This window comes from Rhea pennata, chromosome 5 (genome assembly GCF_028389875.1).
Source record: "Rhea pennata isolate bPtePen1 chromosome 5, bPtePen1.pri, whole genome shotgun sequence".
Classification (NCBI taxonomy): domain Eukaryota; kingdom Metazoa; phylum Chordata; class Aves; order Rheiformes; family Rheidae; genus Rhea; species Rhea pennata.
This window is the reverse complement of record NC_084667.1, coordinates 11,777,581-11,794,898: the sequence shown is the minus strand read 5'-3', so window position 1 is coordinate 11,794,898 and position 17,318 is coordinate 11,777,581. Positions and strand designations below refer to the sequence as shown.

At 39.0% G+C, this 17,318-nt stretch overlaps 2 protein-coding genes across 2 annotated transcripts in view; one reads left to right on the top strand and one right to left on the bottom strand.

Annotated features, from left to right (window-relative positions):
* Positions 1-5,160, top strand: part of ARG2 (arginase 2) — a 20,675-nt gene extending 15,515 nt beyond the window's left edge. The window contains exons 5-8 of the mRNA XM_062577127.1: positions 1,879-1,973; positions 2,123-2,227; positions 3,733-3,869; positions 4,767-5,160. Coding sequence (XP_062433111.1) covers positions 1,879-1,973; positions 2,123-2,227; positions 3,733-3,869; positions 4,767-4,972 — 543 coding nt within the window. The 3' untranslated portion in view covers positions 4,973-5,160. The remainder of the gene's footprint in view (positions 1-1,878; positions 1,974-2,122; positions 2,228-3,732; positions 3,870-4,766) is intronic.
* Positions 4,316-17,318, bottom strand: VTI1B (vesicle transport through interaction with t-SNAREs 1B). The gene is made up of 6 exons (XM_062577128.1): positions 17,126-17,318; positions 12,992-13,050; positions 11,302-11,493; positions 9,757-9,930; positions 6,528-6,589; positions 4,316-5,477 (listed from the first exon to the last, which is right to left on the bottom strand). The coding sequence occupies exons 1-6, from the start codon at positions 17,238-17,240 to the stop codon at positions 5,381-5,383; spliced, it is 699 nt and encodes a 232-aa protein (XP_062433112.1). The 5' UTR covers positions 17,241-17,318; the 3' UTR covers positions 4,316-5,380.

Sequence of the window (17,318 nt, the reverse complement as noted above, 5' to 3'; positions counted from 1 at the left end):
TCCAGTTCTGGGCTCCCCAGTACAAGAGAGACATGGAGCTACTGGAGAGAGTCCAGCGTAGGGCTACAAAGATGATCAGAGGGCAGGAGCACCTGCCCTATGAGGAACGGCTGTGAGAGCTGGGCCTCTTCAGCCTGGGGAAGAGAAGACTGAGGGGGGATCTGATCAATGTGGACAAGTACCTGAAGGGAGGGTGTCAAGGGGATGGGGCCAAAGTCTTTTCAGTTGTTCCGTGTGACAGGACAAGAGGCAATGGGCAGAAACTGAAGCACAGGAAGTTCTGCCTGACCGTGAGGGGGAATTTCTTCCCTGTGAGAGTGACGGAGCACTGGACCAGATTGCCCAGAGAGGTTGTGGAGTTTCCTTCTGTGGAGATCTTCAAGGCCCGCCTGGATGCAACCCTGCCTAACATGCTGTAGGTGACCCTGCTGAGCAGGGAGGTTGGACTAGATGATCTCCAGAGGTCCCTTCCAACCTTACTGATTCTATGATTGTAGCTGTTCCCTGGAAACTGCTGTTCATGGATTCTTTGCCATGCCGAGTCCTAGCACTGGCTTCCTGCTACTTCTGTGGACAGGGCAGAGTAGGAAAGCACTTTCTTTTGCTCCCTTAGCTACTGAGTCTTGCAGGAATCAGAGGCCAGGGTAGGAAGGCCCTGGCCAACTGGATGATGTGGGGCTTTTTCATTATTTGAAAGGATGTCATCTCATGTGGGAGCAAAACGAAATGTGTCTGTCACAGAACCTTAGTTTCATGAGCACTCTTTCTGCCAAGAGTGCTGACTTAAATCAGTATAATCAGTAGTCCTGAGAGAAAGGGTAGCATAGGAATCATTCTTTATTTTTTTTTATTTTTATTTTATTTTTTTTTTTTGCCCCCAAGTATTTTAATATCTTAAGAATCTAAGATAGTTTAGAAACAGGGTTAGCAAAAATCTGGATAGCTTTCCAGTCTCTGTGTAGCTCAAAAAAGAATTATGACAACAGTTGGTTTAATGCTCTTGAGATTTTTTTTTATTATCATCTAAAAGAACAAAACAAAACCCAATACTATGAAACGCAAAGTACTTTCCCTTTTCAGTGAGTTATTACTTGCCTTTATATGCCTGCACACAAAGCGATAATTCCAGCCTTCCTCTTGAGCAACTGACTGAAGGATTTGGCCAAAACTGTGTAGTATAACTACTTTGTTACCAAAGTTGAACTTACTGGAACTCAACATCTTTCATTTGGTGTGCCAGCCATGTTGTCTAGATTTCTACAATAAAAGCCTTCATTGTGATGAAGCCTGATCTGGACGTACAACTTCTCGTCATGCTGCCCCCCCACCCACCCGCAAAGACTGATCAGTCTTTAACTTCTGTTTTTGCACACAATTTGCATGACCTTTTGGTGATTCACCTACAAAGATACAGGCACCTTAAATTACTCTAGCGACTGCTTGATTTTTAGCCACTGCATAGGTCTTTTGTACTGGCTAAGTTACTTAGCATCACCATCAAATCTACTGTGCAAGTGATCTAGGTCTAGGTATGTAGTTTCTTATTACTTCCTAATATACTCACTGATGTTAATTACCTAGCATTTATGGATTTGGGCTTTTTATTCCTCTTCCCCTCCCGCAAAGTGGAAAATGTAGAAGAATTAAAAATTTTGTCCTTTAACATTTAACTCGGGGAAAATGGTATGTCACTGGCATGGATGGATTAAATCAGGAAATCAAACTCAAGTGATGAACTCTTTTCTCCCTTTAGGCAGAGAAAGGATACTATAAATGAGCACAAAGTTTTGATGGAAGTATTAAATACAAGTTTGTTAATAATGGCATTATTACTAAATAGGTCATTAAACTAATTTAATACTAACACTTTGCTTGCAGGTGCCGCAACTTCCTGGCTTTTCCTGGCTAAAGCCCTGCCTTTCAGCAACGGATATTGTGTACATTGGCTTGAGGGATGTGGATCCTGCTGAATAGTAAGCTGATTTACATTAAAGGAGTTTTGCAGACTCTGAAATCCTGGGCTTCTACCCACACCTGGCTGTGCTTGAGGGTTGTTAGATTTAAATTTAGGCCAGTAATGAGTGTTGTTTTTTCTTTTTTATATATGTATTTTCTTTAATAGTTATATTTTGAAGAACTATGACATCCAATATTTCTCCATGAGGGAGATTGATCGCCTTGGAATTCAAAAAGTTATGGAAAGGACGTTTGAGCAACTGATGGGCAGGTAACTAACTGTGGATGAACAGAAGCTGTTTTAGAAAGATAAAACATAAGCTGATTAGTGGCGTCGCAGCAAATCTGTAATCCTTACAGATACAAACTACTCTGTACCATCTACTTGTTGAGAACGAGTATCTACTTTTGTGAAAGGTATCTAATTTATGGTCATTTTTGATGGAAGGCAGCTGAGTGATGATTCTCACAGAACTGTGAAAGTGTCCAGTAAACGCACTTACTTAGCACTGACTTCAGTCTTTGACTTCCACATCTTGAAACTGAATCGTTTCACAGTGGTTGTCAAAGAGCTGTAAGACAAGTTACATTAGGCACTATAGTAGTGGCTCTGGTTTAGATGGTTTGTCCTTTTTCCCAAAGAAATCGTGTATTTTGCTTCAGTTTTATGAAAGCGTTGAATCAACTCTGAATCCAGGGTATACCTTATCCCTTTTAAAAGAAGATCTGTAGCTACTGACAGTAACTTGAATTCAGCTGTCAGTGTATGAGGTAGGAGCATTTAATGGCTTTCTCCTCAGACTACACTCACATATGCTGTCCTGATGTCAACTGTTAGTTCTCGTAGTGAAGATCTCTGTTAACTGCTCCCTTACTTTGTTCATGTTTGCTGAACCAGGTCAGGGAGCAAGTCATGCTATAAGGACTGGGACACAGGGAGAGGATCAGAGCTAGAAAGCTCTTCTGTTGCCACAGGATAGAACAAAGTCCCATAAGGATACTGGTTGCTGCATATATTGTTTTATCTAAAGCTGTGTTCACCTTTCCTAGCTCCAGCTATGCCAGGTAAAAAAGTTACTAATCCATCTGCAGTAATTTGGAAGTACAAAGTCCTACCATTTTAGTAGCTCATGTGAATGACAAGCGTTGTCCTGCTTATTAAGCTCTCGTGGGTTGCCAGACTTCATGTAGTAGGTAGTGACCTTTTAAATTTGAGCTCATTTGTTACTATTTTATCAGCTAGGCTTACATGGCAGAGTTGGAGGGAGCCTTCAACTCTTGTCCTAAAAAATGCAGAATGACCCATTCATCTTGATGAACTATCTATTAAATCTTCAAGCTTGGTGCTTTCCCCACCTTAGATGCCAGGTAAATCAGTGTCTTTCACTCTGGCTCTCCTTAAAAGAGGGAATTGTCTAGATCACAGTGTATACTTCTCTACAGTGTTCCAACTAGGGAGATAAGCCTTAGGAAGGATGGTCAGAACTAAAGTACTTCTCTCCAAGCAAGTTAGTTTCACTGAGCATCTGCTAAGTGAAAGGAGAAAGACAAACTTCCTTTCTCAGCATACATTGGAGAAAGTTTTTTTTTTTTTTTTTTTTTTTTTTTTAAAAAAAATCCTGTCCAAATGCAAACAAAACACTGTGTAGGACTTGAGTGGGGCGCTTAGAATCATGGAGTGTGATATTACTTTGCTGATCAACCTGGATAGTAAAAATGCATATAAAAGTTAAAGGTTTTGAGTTTGCTTTTCTTTTTTGTTCTTTCACTCTCCAGGAGACAGAGACCAATTCACCTCAGTTTTGACATTGATGCTTTTGATCCCTCACTGGCTCCAGCAACTGGGACTCCTGTTCTAGGTGGACTGACTTACAGAGAAGGCATGTACATCACAGAGGAAATACACAACACAGGTAGGGGTTGACCTGTAGTACTGTACTAAGCCATGACAAGGGAAGCTGCACAGAGCCCACATCTGTTACATTTTTCCTGCTTAACTAGATAATAATATGAATGTAGCCTAAGCTAAGTGTCTGAAAATTTGATTCAAACTTCAGTAAGGGGGAAGAGGAGGGTGGAGAAGTCTGCTAATTAGGCAGTACCCCAGGTGTTGGAAGCAACTTAACCATTAACACCTAGTTTACCAAAAGTAAATGAAATACAGATATATTAACAATTCATGCTAAAAGTAATGTAATTGTACTGTCTCCTTTTTCTAAATGCATAAGACCAGATGAATGGAGGGGCACTGGATGCAGACACTTAAACACTCTGGAGTTCCATTCTAGCACTAAAGGGCTAGCAAATCAAGCTTTCATCAAGTCTTCTATAGTTGACTTCATACATGAGGACTTCTTCCTTGTGCCATGCAGACTTCATTTAATTTGTTTCAACAGAGTTCTTTGTAATAGAAGTTAGGATAGGAAGAAGAAGAAAAAACAGACCTCAGTAGAATAAAAAAATGAAATGGCAAAAATTAGTATGCAAGACTTGCATCCCTTAATTTTTGAATTAGGCAAAGATAAGATTAAATAAAAGGGCTCCTTTCATAATTGCAGTTGGAGCAGCAAACTTAGTTTCCATGAATGTTAAAAGCAAGGATAAGTGAGGTAGTGACAATGTAGAAAAGAACCAAAGATGACCACAAAATTTGTCCCAAGAATGACAACCTCTCCCCTAACTTGAAAGCCAGTTTTACTCATCAAATGGATAAAGCAGGTCACAAGTTCAAATATCAGACTTGCTACAAAAAGTGAAATAGGTGTTCCTGGATTCTTCCCTGTTTCATAATAACAAAATTATTTTCACAGGAATGCTTTCAGCTGTGGACATGGTAGAAGTCAATCCACTGCTTGGAGCCTCTCAAGAGGAAGTGAACGCAACTGCTAGTCTTGCAGTAGATGTGATAGCAGCGTGCTTTGGGCAAACAAGGGAAGGGGCACACATTGCTTTTGATGAACTCCCAACACCCAGTTCTCCAGATGAATCTGACAGAGAAGAGCAAGTGAGGATTTAAGAGCCCAAAGTGTTGGGTACATTGGACATTAAAGAGCTCTGCTGAGGCACCTAAGTGAATAGGATTGACTGTCAACACTTGATAAATACTGTACTGTCTCAATTTTTAAATAAACTAGCTTTTCCACTTGGTCAGTGGCTACTGTATTATGTACCAAGTTTTATTCATTTGGTTAAGTATATACAAGTTGAGACAATAAAACACTTATTACCTTCTTGTTAATCTTACCAGTAGTTCAAGTCTGTCTGTGCACTTTCCTTTTACTCCCCTTCAGTGTCTTTCTAGAGTTAGTACAGTTTCAGTTGAACACGCTGTTGCATGAGACAGTTCAATCCTTAGACAGTCAAAGGGAACAGACAGCCTGTTCCTTTCCTCAGCAGTAGGAAAACTCATCTTGGCCATGAAAATTCATCTGCTGCGAAAGAATTTGTAGTAGACCACACCTCCCAGGATGGCTAGTTCCAGGATGATGATGACTGACAGCAACAACTTATTTGTGGTCACTCTAGAGTTAAAAAAATAATAATAATAAAAAAAATTAATTAGATCACAATCTTACCTTCATTAAGACCAGAAGGCACTGTCTGAATAGCTGTTAACAAGCAGGAAGGGGTAAGCTCAGTGTTTTTCCTACTGTTTTTCTGGAAATTTTGCTTAAATATTCCACTTAATAGCAGTAGTTCTGTTCCCTACCCCTGCCAACTACAAGGAAGGTAGATCAAACTGCTCTACATCTGCCTATTAATTCAGCTAAGTAAAAGAGGAAAACATCAGTTGAACTCTTCCATAGGAGCTGGATGTGCCAAAACCCCCACTGTGGTGCTTTTACTTGAAACTGTAGGAGCTGAAGTAAAACTATAAAACCTCTAAATAATGCATGTTTCCTTTTGAAAATTACACAATTATCATAACTTCTCTTAAGAAGACGTGTATAGGAAACGTTGTTAGAATAGAAGTATATTCTTGAAACACTTCTCCACGTACTGGTTTATAAGGATATTAAACCTCAAGAGTTAAGAAAATGTATTGACACTTAGGTAGCCAAGGCCTAGCCATCGAAACAGGCTCAGAGCTTCTGGTATGACAATCTAGCTACTCTAGAGCATTACTGTGGGCTAAACAGATTTGTCTGTATTATCAGATAGCTAAAGCATTTAATGCTGTAGTGACTTGTGGCACAGTTTCTTCTGACCTTAGTAACAAAGCATGTCATAAAAAGTTACTGTATTTTAGCAATTTGCTGTAACTTGCTTATGTCCAAATCTCTCCCCTCACAATTTATCATGCATGATAGTTAAAAGATACAATATTAATCCTAAAAGAACTGCACAAATTCAGTAGTGTTCAACTATCATGTACTTCACTAAGAAGTTACTAGAGAGGAGAAAACATAAAGCACCATCTATACACTTACATTGCACTCTGTTTACACATTTCCTGAAACCTCCCTGCAGTTCCAGCTGACACTGTATTCCTTATTTTTTGCCTTAAATTAGTGGGCAATAACACTACCTCCTGAGTAACTGCTCTGGTACAAGTCAATCTTACTACTCACCTCCTGGACATAGTACGCAGAATCTTACGACTCTTGCTTAAGTTTTCACTTGTATTCACCAACTAAGAAGAAATGAAAGATTTAATACAATTAAGTAAGTATACATCAACTCTGTAAAGTTGTACCTGCAGGCAGTTGGTATTGAAATGTTTCAATTAATAACAGATTCAAGGCTAGACATATATTCTCAAAATCCAGAGACCACATTATTGTTCTCCAGGTAAATACAGCTGGAGAGCTGTCTCATTACTAAGAAATAAGAAGTCCAGATACATTTTCCCATAGATACATACAAAGGATCACTTTTTGCCCCCTTAGCTCACCTAAATTGGTGATACTGGAAAGTTGGTATTAGTTCTTTTTATTAAATTATTTCACTCATTATTCAAGTTGTCAATACCATAAGAAAAATGGTATTGGCATGTTATTCCTGAGTGCACTTCTAGAATTTTTTGAAATGCTATTATGTTTCTAGCAAGAGACCATTTCGCACTGGTAGGTTTAAGTGAGCCATTAGATTTCAACTCCAAACTGTTAATAACTAATTCACTTCAGCTTTGTAGTCCTCAGAAATGAATTGTTAAGTATTTGTCAGTCAGCTATTAAGAAAGAATTAATTAAGGTGGGTTATGGACAACTAAAAAAAGCAGTTGCGTCACACACAGACTGGAGACTTATGATGTGTGGTCACTGAAGCTCTCCATGTAAGACTTGGCCGGTCCATTTCCAGAGCTTCAAGATAAGTGAAAGGGAAGTCAGGTCATTTACCATTACAGCATGCAAGACACCTGCTTGCAAAATTCCCCTTACAGTTTAAGCTACTACCCTCAACTGCAAAACTGGCCCTGTAGGGTACATTTATTTTGCACTGAGATGCGCTGGGCCAAGCTCAGAAGAAAACTACCAAGTCCATTTAAAGCATGCTGGATTTTGGATCTTTACTATGAAAGAAACAGCAAGAAGAAAGTTTGTTTCTAGTTGGGGTGTATGTGTTTTAATACAATTCAGCAATACAATGTCTAAAATGTGTATTATAAAAAGCATGGCTTCATAAATAATCTCTAGATAGATTGATATATTTGAAGGACTATAATACTTTTTTGATACAATTGAAAAAATACACCTACAAATCTGAAGACCACACTTCTCCTACCCTCCAACCCAAATTTGGGAGCAGGGCAAATTCTAACTGAGAGGGAAAAATTACTTAAATGAAAAAGCTACAGTCTTTGTAGCAATGAGTACAGATAACTCCTGAGGAAAGGCGTATCCTTTCTGTTTTGGCTGCGTGCTCTTACTTGTCTCACTCAGTGTCCCCCAACAAGTCACTCACGTGAAGATCAGGAGGATGAAGAGCAGGCATCCTGCCTGACACCAGCATTTGGGGGGACTTACCAACTGCCTTTCAAATCTAAACCATTACCATTAATCTTTGTGTGCCAGGCAATCCCTTAGCATTTTTGATTAGATCAGTTACTGCTCTGTTCTGAAGAGGCACTGCAGGCGTGGTTTCTCGTCACTTAAGAGAACAAATTCTGTGTGCTCACTCCCATTTCATCACGGAAGCAAACTATTTTAGGGACAGCTTTTCAAAGGTAAGACTAAGCTACAGTTGTGACCAAGTATGCAAAAGGCTCAGGTTCTTATTTATTGTCTAGAAGTGCTCTCATTTATATCCTGTTGTGGGGAATACAAAATACTTTAAGCCGTTCTAAATTAACAAAGAAGGTGCATTTAGATACTTTCTTTAACCAAAATATCTTCATAGCTATGTGTTGTGAACAGGACCTCATGACACTGCTAAAGAATTTTTATTTATAATCTACTCGGTCACAATTAAAGTTGTTAGCAGTAAGTTGACCTGGTTTTTATTTCAACAGTTGCGGTGTCACAGAAGATCAATAATGTGCATCTTATGTCACTGATTAGAACAAAAAAAGCAAAATACTGCCAAGTTAATTATTCAGTCTTAACATCACAAACAAGTAATGGTCAAGCCTTCCAACCAGCAGCCAACTGCTATCACTTCTGTTGTACACTCTCAATAATTCTAGGAAGCTAACAAAATCAAGAGTAAGCTGGACTCTGCTCCCTTTTGTACTTCACCATAAATATTATTCTAGCTTTGTTGTATGCTTTCAAATGTGAAAGACTCTTGCCTTCATTAGTCAGTGACCTAATGTGAACAAGTGAAACTATGTCGCTGATGATGGAAATATCCAGTTCTTTTTTGAACATGGATCTTCCTTAGGGTGAAATCTAAGCACTAGAAAATATCTTTTCTCATTCAGTCAGCTCATTCAACACAAATATCTCTGAATTAATCATTTCAGAGCAACTCACCTCTTTGACAACAGTTTACTCTAAAGAAACGCTTTAGGATTTGACATTAAACTTTCAGACAATTTGAAGTAATTTAAGCCATTACAGTTTTAAGTTATTAACTGCTGAGCCACTTCCACTACTGGCCTCAAGCGTCTAAGAGTCCTATCGAGTCTCTAATCGGTTTAAAAGGCAAGCTAACAACTAGTTTAGCTTCTTTCGTCAGGTTTACATAGCCACAATGAGAATAACATCAGCATTTGTATTTTTGAGAAACACTAGTACCAGTACACTGGGTTCAAAAAATCAAAATAGCCAGTTCGTTTCCACAGTCTGCTCTCAGTGGCAAACACTTGTTACTATGAGAATTCAAACTGCATTGGGATAACCAAAATGCACGTTCCTCCTCCCTTACCAGTCTACAGTCTGCATTCCTCTTCTTTTCCTCACTAAACCCACATTTTACTGGATGTCTGACTCACAGACTTCATTCCTATGAGACATACCATAGACATGGGTACTATCATATACTGCTTGTATACCACAGAGGCAGCCTGGCTATACTAGAGCAAAGTGGTGAAAAACTCATGGAGCTGGTGTTCAGATGACAGTTTTGTGATGTCCTCTCGCAGGTTACAGAAAACTAGCAGCACTATATAGGTCTAAGCACCTAGGCATTCACAGACACTGTAGTAGACATTTGATCATCATGCTTTGGGCATTTGCATAGTGTTTATTCTCCTTTAATGAGCCCAGTGCAGAAATGTGACAGCCTGGATTTGGTGTGTAAAAACATCAACTGAATCACCATGTCCAGGGAGGCCTCCAACAGTAATTACTGGCACAAAGTTCCCAATAAGCTAACATCAGGTCGTTCCAATACAATGCCCACTGTTTCTCTGCTTACTCTGCTCTTGGTGCGTTCCAGTTGCTCTCGCTGCTCTCCGAGTTCTTCAATTATATCAGTACCAATCTGATCTGTTTCAGCAGCAATTCGGTGTGAGCGCTCAATGCTCTGAGTGGCTCGGTTTAGGCTGTCTGTCCCCTGGAGAAGCAGCACCCTCTGTGACTGCAGATTAGTCTGAAAAATAAAAAGCATCTAACTACTAGACACAGAACTAGAGATGCATTAGGTTTCTGACACATTAAAAAAGTTAAGATGCGATTTTGTAGGACATTCATGTTAGTTGTAAAAACTTCTTAGGTTAACAGAAGTAGACCAGTTAATTTTGAAATAGTTCTTGTTCACCACATAAAAGCAGGACCAAATATGAATCTTGAAAAAAGATGAATAATTAAAGAGATAAGACATTTAGTTACAAAAACTGATTTTTTTTTCCTTTTCTTAGTGATTTCCTTTTCTATTGAAGGACATTTATATGAAAATAGTATTTTTGCTTTCCAAGTGCTAACTTTTCCTTTTACTCATATCTAAAATCAGTCTTATTTGTGAATTCAGAATTGGCTCCTGAGGAGATCGTTAAGTGTTTACACAGTCAAAAGCATTACGAACAAACAACACTAGCAGATGGACTGCTAAGTAACAAAGATCCTCTTTTTATCCTATAGCTTATGCTATAGCAATAGCTTCAGCCATAGGATAAAAAAAAATTGATGACCTTGGATCCAAAAGGAAGATCAAACTAAAGTATTTTCTTAAACTTCAGAAAGTCTCACCTAACATGCTGCTCTCCGGTATTACAAAAGAGGAATCAAATAGCAAAATTTACCTAGCTACTGTAGAATGAGATATTAAAGAAAGAGCCTCCCTCAAAGTTTCCATATTTAAGAACAAACGAAACAACCCCACCTCCACGAACTTCTTCACAGGTGACAGCACTTGCCTTTGAAGATGGCAGGCAAATTCAGTCTCAATAACTCAGATACATCTAAGCAAATTTGGCAGTAAGCAAAGAAACTGGTGTTTGCCTTGCACTGCAGTAGCATATCCATAGTGAACAAAACACTACAGGATGACTTCTTAGGTTTTCTTTAAATTATTTAAACTAAGATTGCTTAAAAGAGAATTCTACCAAAGAACCTATATGGTGCATGTGAGTCACACACTCGGCTAATTTTAGAGACTAAAACTACATCAGTCAACAGTACCACTTCTGTGCTTTCAGTGCTGCAGGAGAATGATTAAATAAAGCATTTCAGTACATGCAGCAAGTCTCTAAAATTCATTTGAAAAATGCCCGATATTAATACCAAAAGAATACTATTTTGCTTATAATAAGTCATTATTTTAGAACAAACAAAGCTTTCTTATGAGTTTTAGGTGTTCTTTTTCCTCCCCGAGATACTCATTTTACATGTAGAGAGATATACAGGGAGTTATGTAAGCACAGAAACTAAGTGGATTAAAGTAGAAACATTGTAAATAATACATCAAGAATTATTTTTGCTAACAACGACAGAATTTTAAATACAATTTATATTGAATGCTTACACTCTGCTCGTTTTCTGTGGAGAAGATTCCATATTTCGTATTTGCTTGACTTCCAGGGCCCAATCCCAAATCTGTACTTCTCATCTCTCTCTGGAACATGGAGAGGTCTCTTCTGTAAGCCCGGATTTTGCTCATCATTTGGTTGCGGAAAGGCAGAGGAGCATATTTCAATTCTTCCTCCATCTCTCGTAGCTTTAATAAAAGAAAACATGTTTATTTTTTAAAGCACTACATTTATTCTTACAACAGTCATACTCAAAACTCACTAACACATGAGGGAATTCACATGTTTTTATAAGGATTGGAGATGGCAAAGAGAGAATTAACCCCAAACCACATACCCCTCATCAAGTACCAAGCACACCGTTCTGTTTAATGTTACTCAGTCCACAGGGATAAATTTATGCAAGATTTATAGTGTCCTGTGTCACATCTTAATGACCTAAAGATTTTTTCTCTAGGATACTTAGTTTGAACTTCTCATCCTGTCCTTTAATAATTTTAATAACAAGCAGCTTAGCATGTTATTGGTACCATCCATAGTTTGATTTAGATTGTCATATCCTATCTCAGCAGCACACATGAGTTTTGTTAAACAACAGCTTACACCAGAAAATGACTAACTATGCAACACAAAAGAAAAATTCACTGCCAAGCTTAATGGTGAACATCTTCTAAATGTCAGTCTAACTTCTCCCTTTCGTATTGTTTAAATGTTTGTAGGGCAAGTATCAGTGCCCTGTCACACCTGTGCAATAGAACTCTGCTGCACAGACAGGCACACCACCAAACTCATATGCCAAATGGGCAGGCCTGGCTACTGGAGTTAGGACTTGTAAACCCTGAGATTTTGCAATGCATGACTTTTTCACATAAATTTTCGGTGACAGCTGTTAAAAATTCAGTATGTTTAAAGTTGTCTCCCAATATGACCTCTACACCTTACACATCATCAGAATCTACACAGATACACCTCAGTCTGGTGCAGTTTCTGGTGCAACTACTGTAATAAAACAAACCAAAAACTCTCCACTTAAAAGGTATGTTATACTGCTAGCAAATAGTTCAAGAAAAAGAAATGTATTCCATAATGTCTTGCCTAAGACGACAAGTTATGGGTATTTTTGCATTGTTTCATGTCACCTGCTGCCCATGAAGCCTGTATCTTTTTACTGCTCCATACAATAGAAGTTTCAAATATACAAGATCTCTGCATTTAACCATCACACAATTACAGTAGAATCAGATAGGTTAAGACTGCCATGAAATACAGACAGCAGAAAAAAGATAAAACAGAAATTCACTACCTGCTTTTGGCAGTGCTCCCTACAATCTCTAATAACTTTAACGTACATCGCTATCACTCTTCTTCACTCAACAGAGGGAAGCGACACCCAAACTGAGCACTGATAAACAAACAAACAAATAAATGTGTGCATGTGTGTGTGTGTGTGTATACACACACACACACACACACACACATGACAGTCTTGGCCAGCAAGTACCTAAATTAAATTAACAGATGAAGCAGATTAAAAAAAAAAAAAAAAAAAAGACCAAAACCAAAAAAACCCACAATAGTTCCCTGTCAGCATAAGCACCTAATGAAAGCAAAATTTGGACGTATTGCCCTTTTTAAGGCATCACTGTTCCAACCACTCAGAGACCACAATTCTAGACTCAAACTTACCGTTTCATTTGCTTCACGCTGTTTCTCATCAAATTCTCGAACTAGTTTTTTTCTCTCTTCTGTTGAAGAAAAAGTATGTCAGATAAACTATAAATAAATTACAACTCGCTCTGCTATGGACAAGGAAGCTGACTATAGAGACCCCAGGTCAAAGTTTACCACAAACAGGAGCAGCCTGTTCTTACGACAGCTTGAAGAGGTTGGGGGCAGGGGAAACCACCCTTCCACCAGCTGGCCACCAGCTTTGGTGGACAAAAGAAGTCATTATTCAAACCTGAAGTATTTTTATGACCTATTATCCTCAACACTCTACCCTGAGAATTGCATTGAGAAACAACTAACATGAAATAGTAACAAAGAGGATGTGTTGGTAAACATCTCAAGCGTTTCTTATTTTTGTATAAATTCTGCAAGACTACTGGAAGCTGAAACTTAATTGGCTTTGGAAAGAACATGAAGTCAAGTTACATTTCAAGTGATCTCTGAGATTTCCAGCAGATAAAGTATTCTGCATTCTGGTAGTCATCTAATAAAGTTACACGGTAAACAGGATAAGCATTCTAGTGCCCTTTCAAATTAAAGATGCCATCAAGGTGTCAGATGAGGTCCCCACATTAATGCACAAATGCTTCCCTCTTCTGAGGCAAGATCAGTTGACTTGGCCAAAGCAGCTATACATTTTAATTGTTTGAGATAGTCACTAGGTAGTCACAGATGTGCTAGCATCTTTGTACCGAGGCCTTTGGAGGCCAAAGAATTTCAGTACTGTTATATTTTTTAAACAAAATCTTAAGATACATTTTGCATCTGTTAAAAAACAGAATCAGCTATCATACTTTTCTAATATCCAAGATGATCAAAAGCAGCATCAAGAAAGTAGAATTCTGAAATACCTCATATCTCAATGGAAAAAAAATAAATGTTTTATAAGCTTTTGCAAAAGCACAGAAGACAGATCACCAGAGGATTCTTCTAACTTATTGCAAAATTAAACCAAATCCTATCAAAAATCTAATAAATATGCAATAACCTAATTCATCCCTCTCTCAGGAGAGGGCGATTCAGTCTTAAACAAAACCTTGCATAGCAAAGAATGCGGAACAGTTGTGTGTTGGTAAAACTTGCCTAATTTGATTAAGTTGTTTAGACAACATTATGAGGACACTGTTGTAGAAAAAAAAAAAAAAAAAAAAAAAAAGAAAGACTTTATAATAACTTCTGTTAATATGATTCTCTACATGAAAAGCAGTTTTTAAAGCACTAAGCTCTCGACAGCTGGATAGGAGAAAGGTTTGAAGCGATCACAACATTGTAATATAACTCCTCTCATTTACGTGACTCACCTAAGCTGTACTCTTTCCATTTCAGTTCAAATTCGTATTAAGCCCCAGAATTTGAACTGTTGAGAACTTAACACATTATTAAAAACTAACAACATGCTATGACCTCACATAGTGCACAGAATAATTTTTACAGACCAAGCTATCGTATTAATACCTTACATGTAAACTGGTATCAGCAAATGTAGTTTCACATCACATTTCATTCATGGGAAAATACTTATTCTGGAGGTTCCCAAATACACACTCAACCTCTTCTACGGTTAACTGCCCTGCTGATTTGTGCTGATGCAACTGTTTGAGTGGCTGGGTTGTAAGTGAAATCAGTGAAATGAATTGGGAGAAAACAACCTTTAAAAAGTCAATATTTTGTTTAATACAGATCATTTCATTCACCTGGTTTATGCAGTGTTCTCTTAAAACAACCGCTCTCTCAAACTAATCAAAACCTGATGCAGTACTGAAAAAGCATTTTACCTTCTTTTTGTGTCCCCAAGCAGAATAGTAAGACGCTGCACTTGTAAATGAGCCGTCAAATAAGTGCAAGTTAAAGTTTCCACATGTTAAAGTGATAAGGGTTTGGGACCTTTTTTTTTGTTTGTTTATAGGCCAAAAAGAAAATAGGTGATACAGTTAAAAATATTATACTGGATCTAGTCTAACAGAAACGACAGAATATATCAGGCAGTTTAATTTATAACATTCAGGATTAAACTGTGACTCAATTTATACTGAGATAACTTTTTTCATACAGTAAAAGGAAATAGTACTTAAGCCACAATAACATTACCCATGCATTTATCAGAACTTGTAATTTATTTCCACTCAATGAGAAATAGATTCAATTAAAAAGTGCAACTAACTGAATTCATCTAGAGAAAAGTATCTTTTAAACTGATCCAGGCTGTCCAAAATGCTTTCTTATGAATGTGGAAGGGAAAAGGTTTCTAGATCAAGGAATTTACCTTGCTGATAGAGAATGGAATAGCATTTGCAAACTGTGTCCCTCAAAAGTGGTTAACAAAGGACTAAGGATCATCTTCCCTAGAGTTTTGGGAAAGTGCTGGACATCTTAAAAGGATTATATAAGATTTCTTTTATTGTCTCATTAAGTTCTCAGGGTCAGATATCTCAAGAAAGAGACATGCACACCCCATATGCACCAGAAGCAGACAAAGCACACCAGCAGAGCAGCATGCCTTCAACTGATAGAGAAATTCCTGACATATCTTAAACTCTCTTGCAAATTCTTTCTGAAGTATTATGTTCTTTTCCAGCAACAGATTTAAAGAATAAGACCATCATATCAAAATTTCATGGCATATCTGAAATAATGTTTGTAATTATTTGTAATTTATTGAAAAATCTACACACATTGCAAAAAATTGTTTCCTGTAAATACTGTTTATGTCCATCGCTCAAGACTATTACAGTTCCATGGAGCCTTGACAAAGCTCCACTTTACCAAAAAACACATCACTCTCTTTTCTACAAGGAAGCGAGACTCTCCTAAAAGGAATTCCTATTCTTTTAATATTATAAATATACAATTAAATTGCAATATAGGGCATTCTACTTCTTGTTCTGTGGTGCTTTTCAACATAATGTAATGTTTACTGATGTTCTCAATAATCTCAGAGCTCTTCAAGTAAACAATAATGCAAGCACACTGCTTTCCCTGGAAGTCAGGTAGTAAGAGACAGATTCCGCATTTCAAGGCGGCAGACACATTCACCCTTCCGTAAAACCACTTCCAAAAATATTTATGCTAACAACATCTAGAATCAAAGGCCATTCTACAAGAGAGGGTATGTTTTCTATTCTTGTTGACTGGTGGTGAAATTAAGTCAGCTTTGAAAGCTGTAATCTGCAGTTTTGAATGCCCTTGTTATGCCACATTTTCTAGAACCTTGATAATGAGAACTGTGACCGTGAATTTAATTCATGATTAAATGGAAATCCAGGTAAGAAATGGAATATTAAGCTTTTCATAGCACGTGTTATCTAGCATGCAGAGTGGTATATTCTGAACAAATCTTTTTTTTTTTTTCAGATTTTGTGTTTTTTTTTTTTTTTTTTTTTTTTTTTTAATCTAAACATATAGAATTAAGCAATTCTGGGGATCTCAAGCCTAAACTATCTATAACCCAGAGCACGGCTTATAACCTCTACTCATTTTTCTAGTACAGAAAGGAAACTGCAGCAGTTCATGGTAACTATGTATCATGTTTCTTGTTTAAAGTATTTCACCAAAGAGACTCAGCCACATCGGCAGAATTCTCCCCGTCAGACCACTTCCCTTTCCAGTTCTGAAAACACAGCCAAATGTTCAGAACTGGATTAGACAGACACTAATAGGTATTTACAGAGAAGTGTTCTGCCAGAGTTTTAACCCAGAGACAGCTGGGGGGGGGAGCTGAAAGCGGTGCACCAACTTCCTGCGTTTTTTTCAGCGAGCTCCTTCCTCGCGTAAAAGCTTTTCAGGAGATGTTCTCCGGTTGGGGAAAAAACCGGATTTGTCTACAAGAAGGCGGCCCGAGCTCCCGGCAGCCGGCGCCCTGCCCGCAGCGCCCGCTCCGCGGCGGGGCGCGCAGAGGGGCCTGCGGGCGGGCAGGCGGGGACGAAGCGGCAGCGCCAGAAACGGCCGCTCTACGGCGGAGGAACCCCCGAGCGGCGGCCAAGGCCCCGCCGCCGGGCCGGGCCCGGCCGTTGGCCGCGCGCCAACGTTGCTCCGCCGCCGGCACAGCCCCTCCCCCCCCCCCGGCTGCGCCTAACGGCCGCTCCCGCTGCTCACCGGCCGCGCTGCCCCGCAGCCGCTCCGGCACCCCCCGCAAGTCTCCGTGCAGCCCCCGGAAGATCTCATGCAGCCGCTCCAGGTGCTCCGAGGAGCCGGAGCCCCGGCTCGCCATGGCAGGCAGCCGCGCCGCGCCGCCGGCTCCCTCGGCCCGCGCCGTTACCGCGGGGCTCCGCGCATCGCCGCTTCCGAG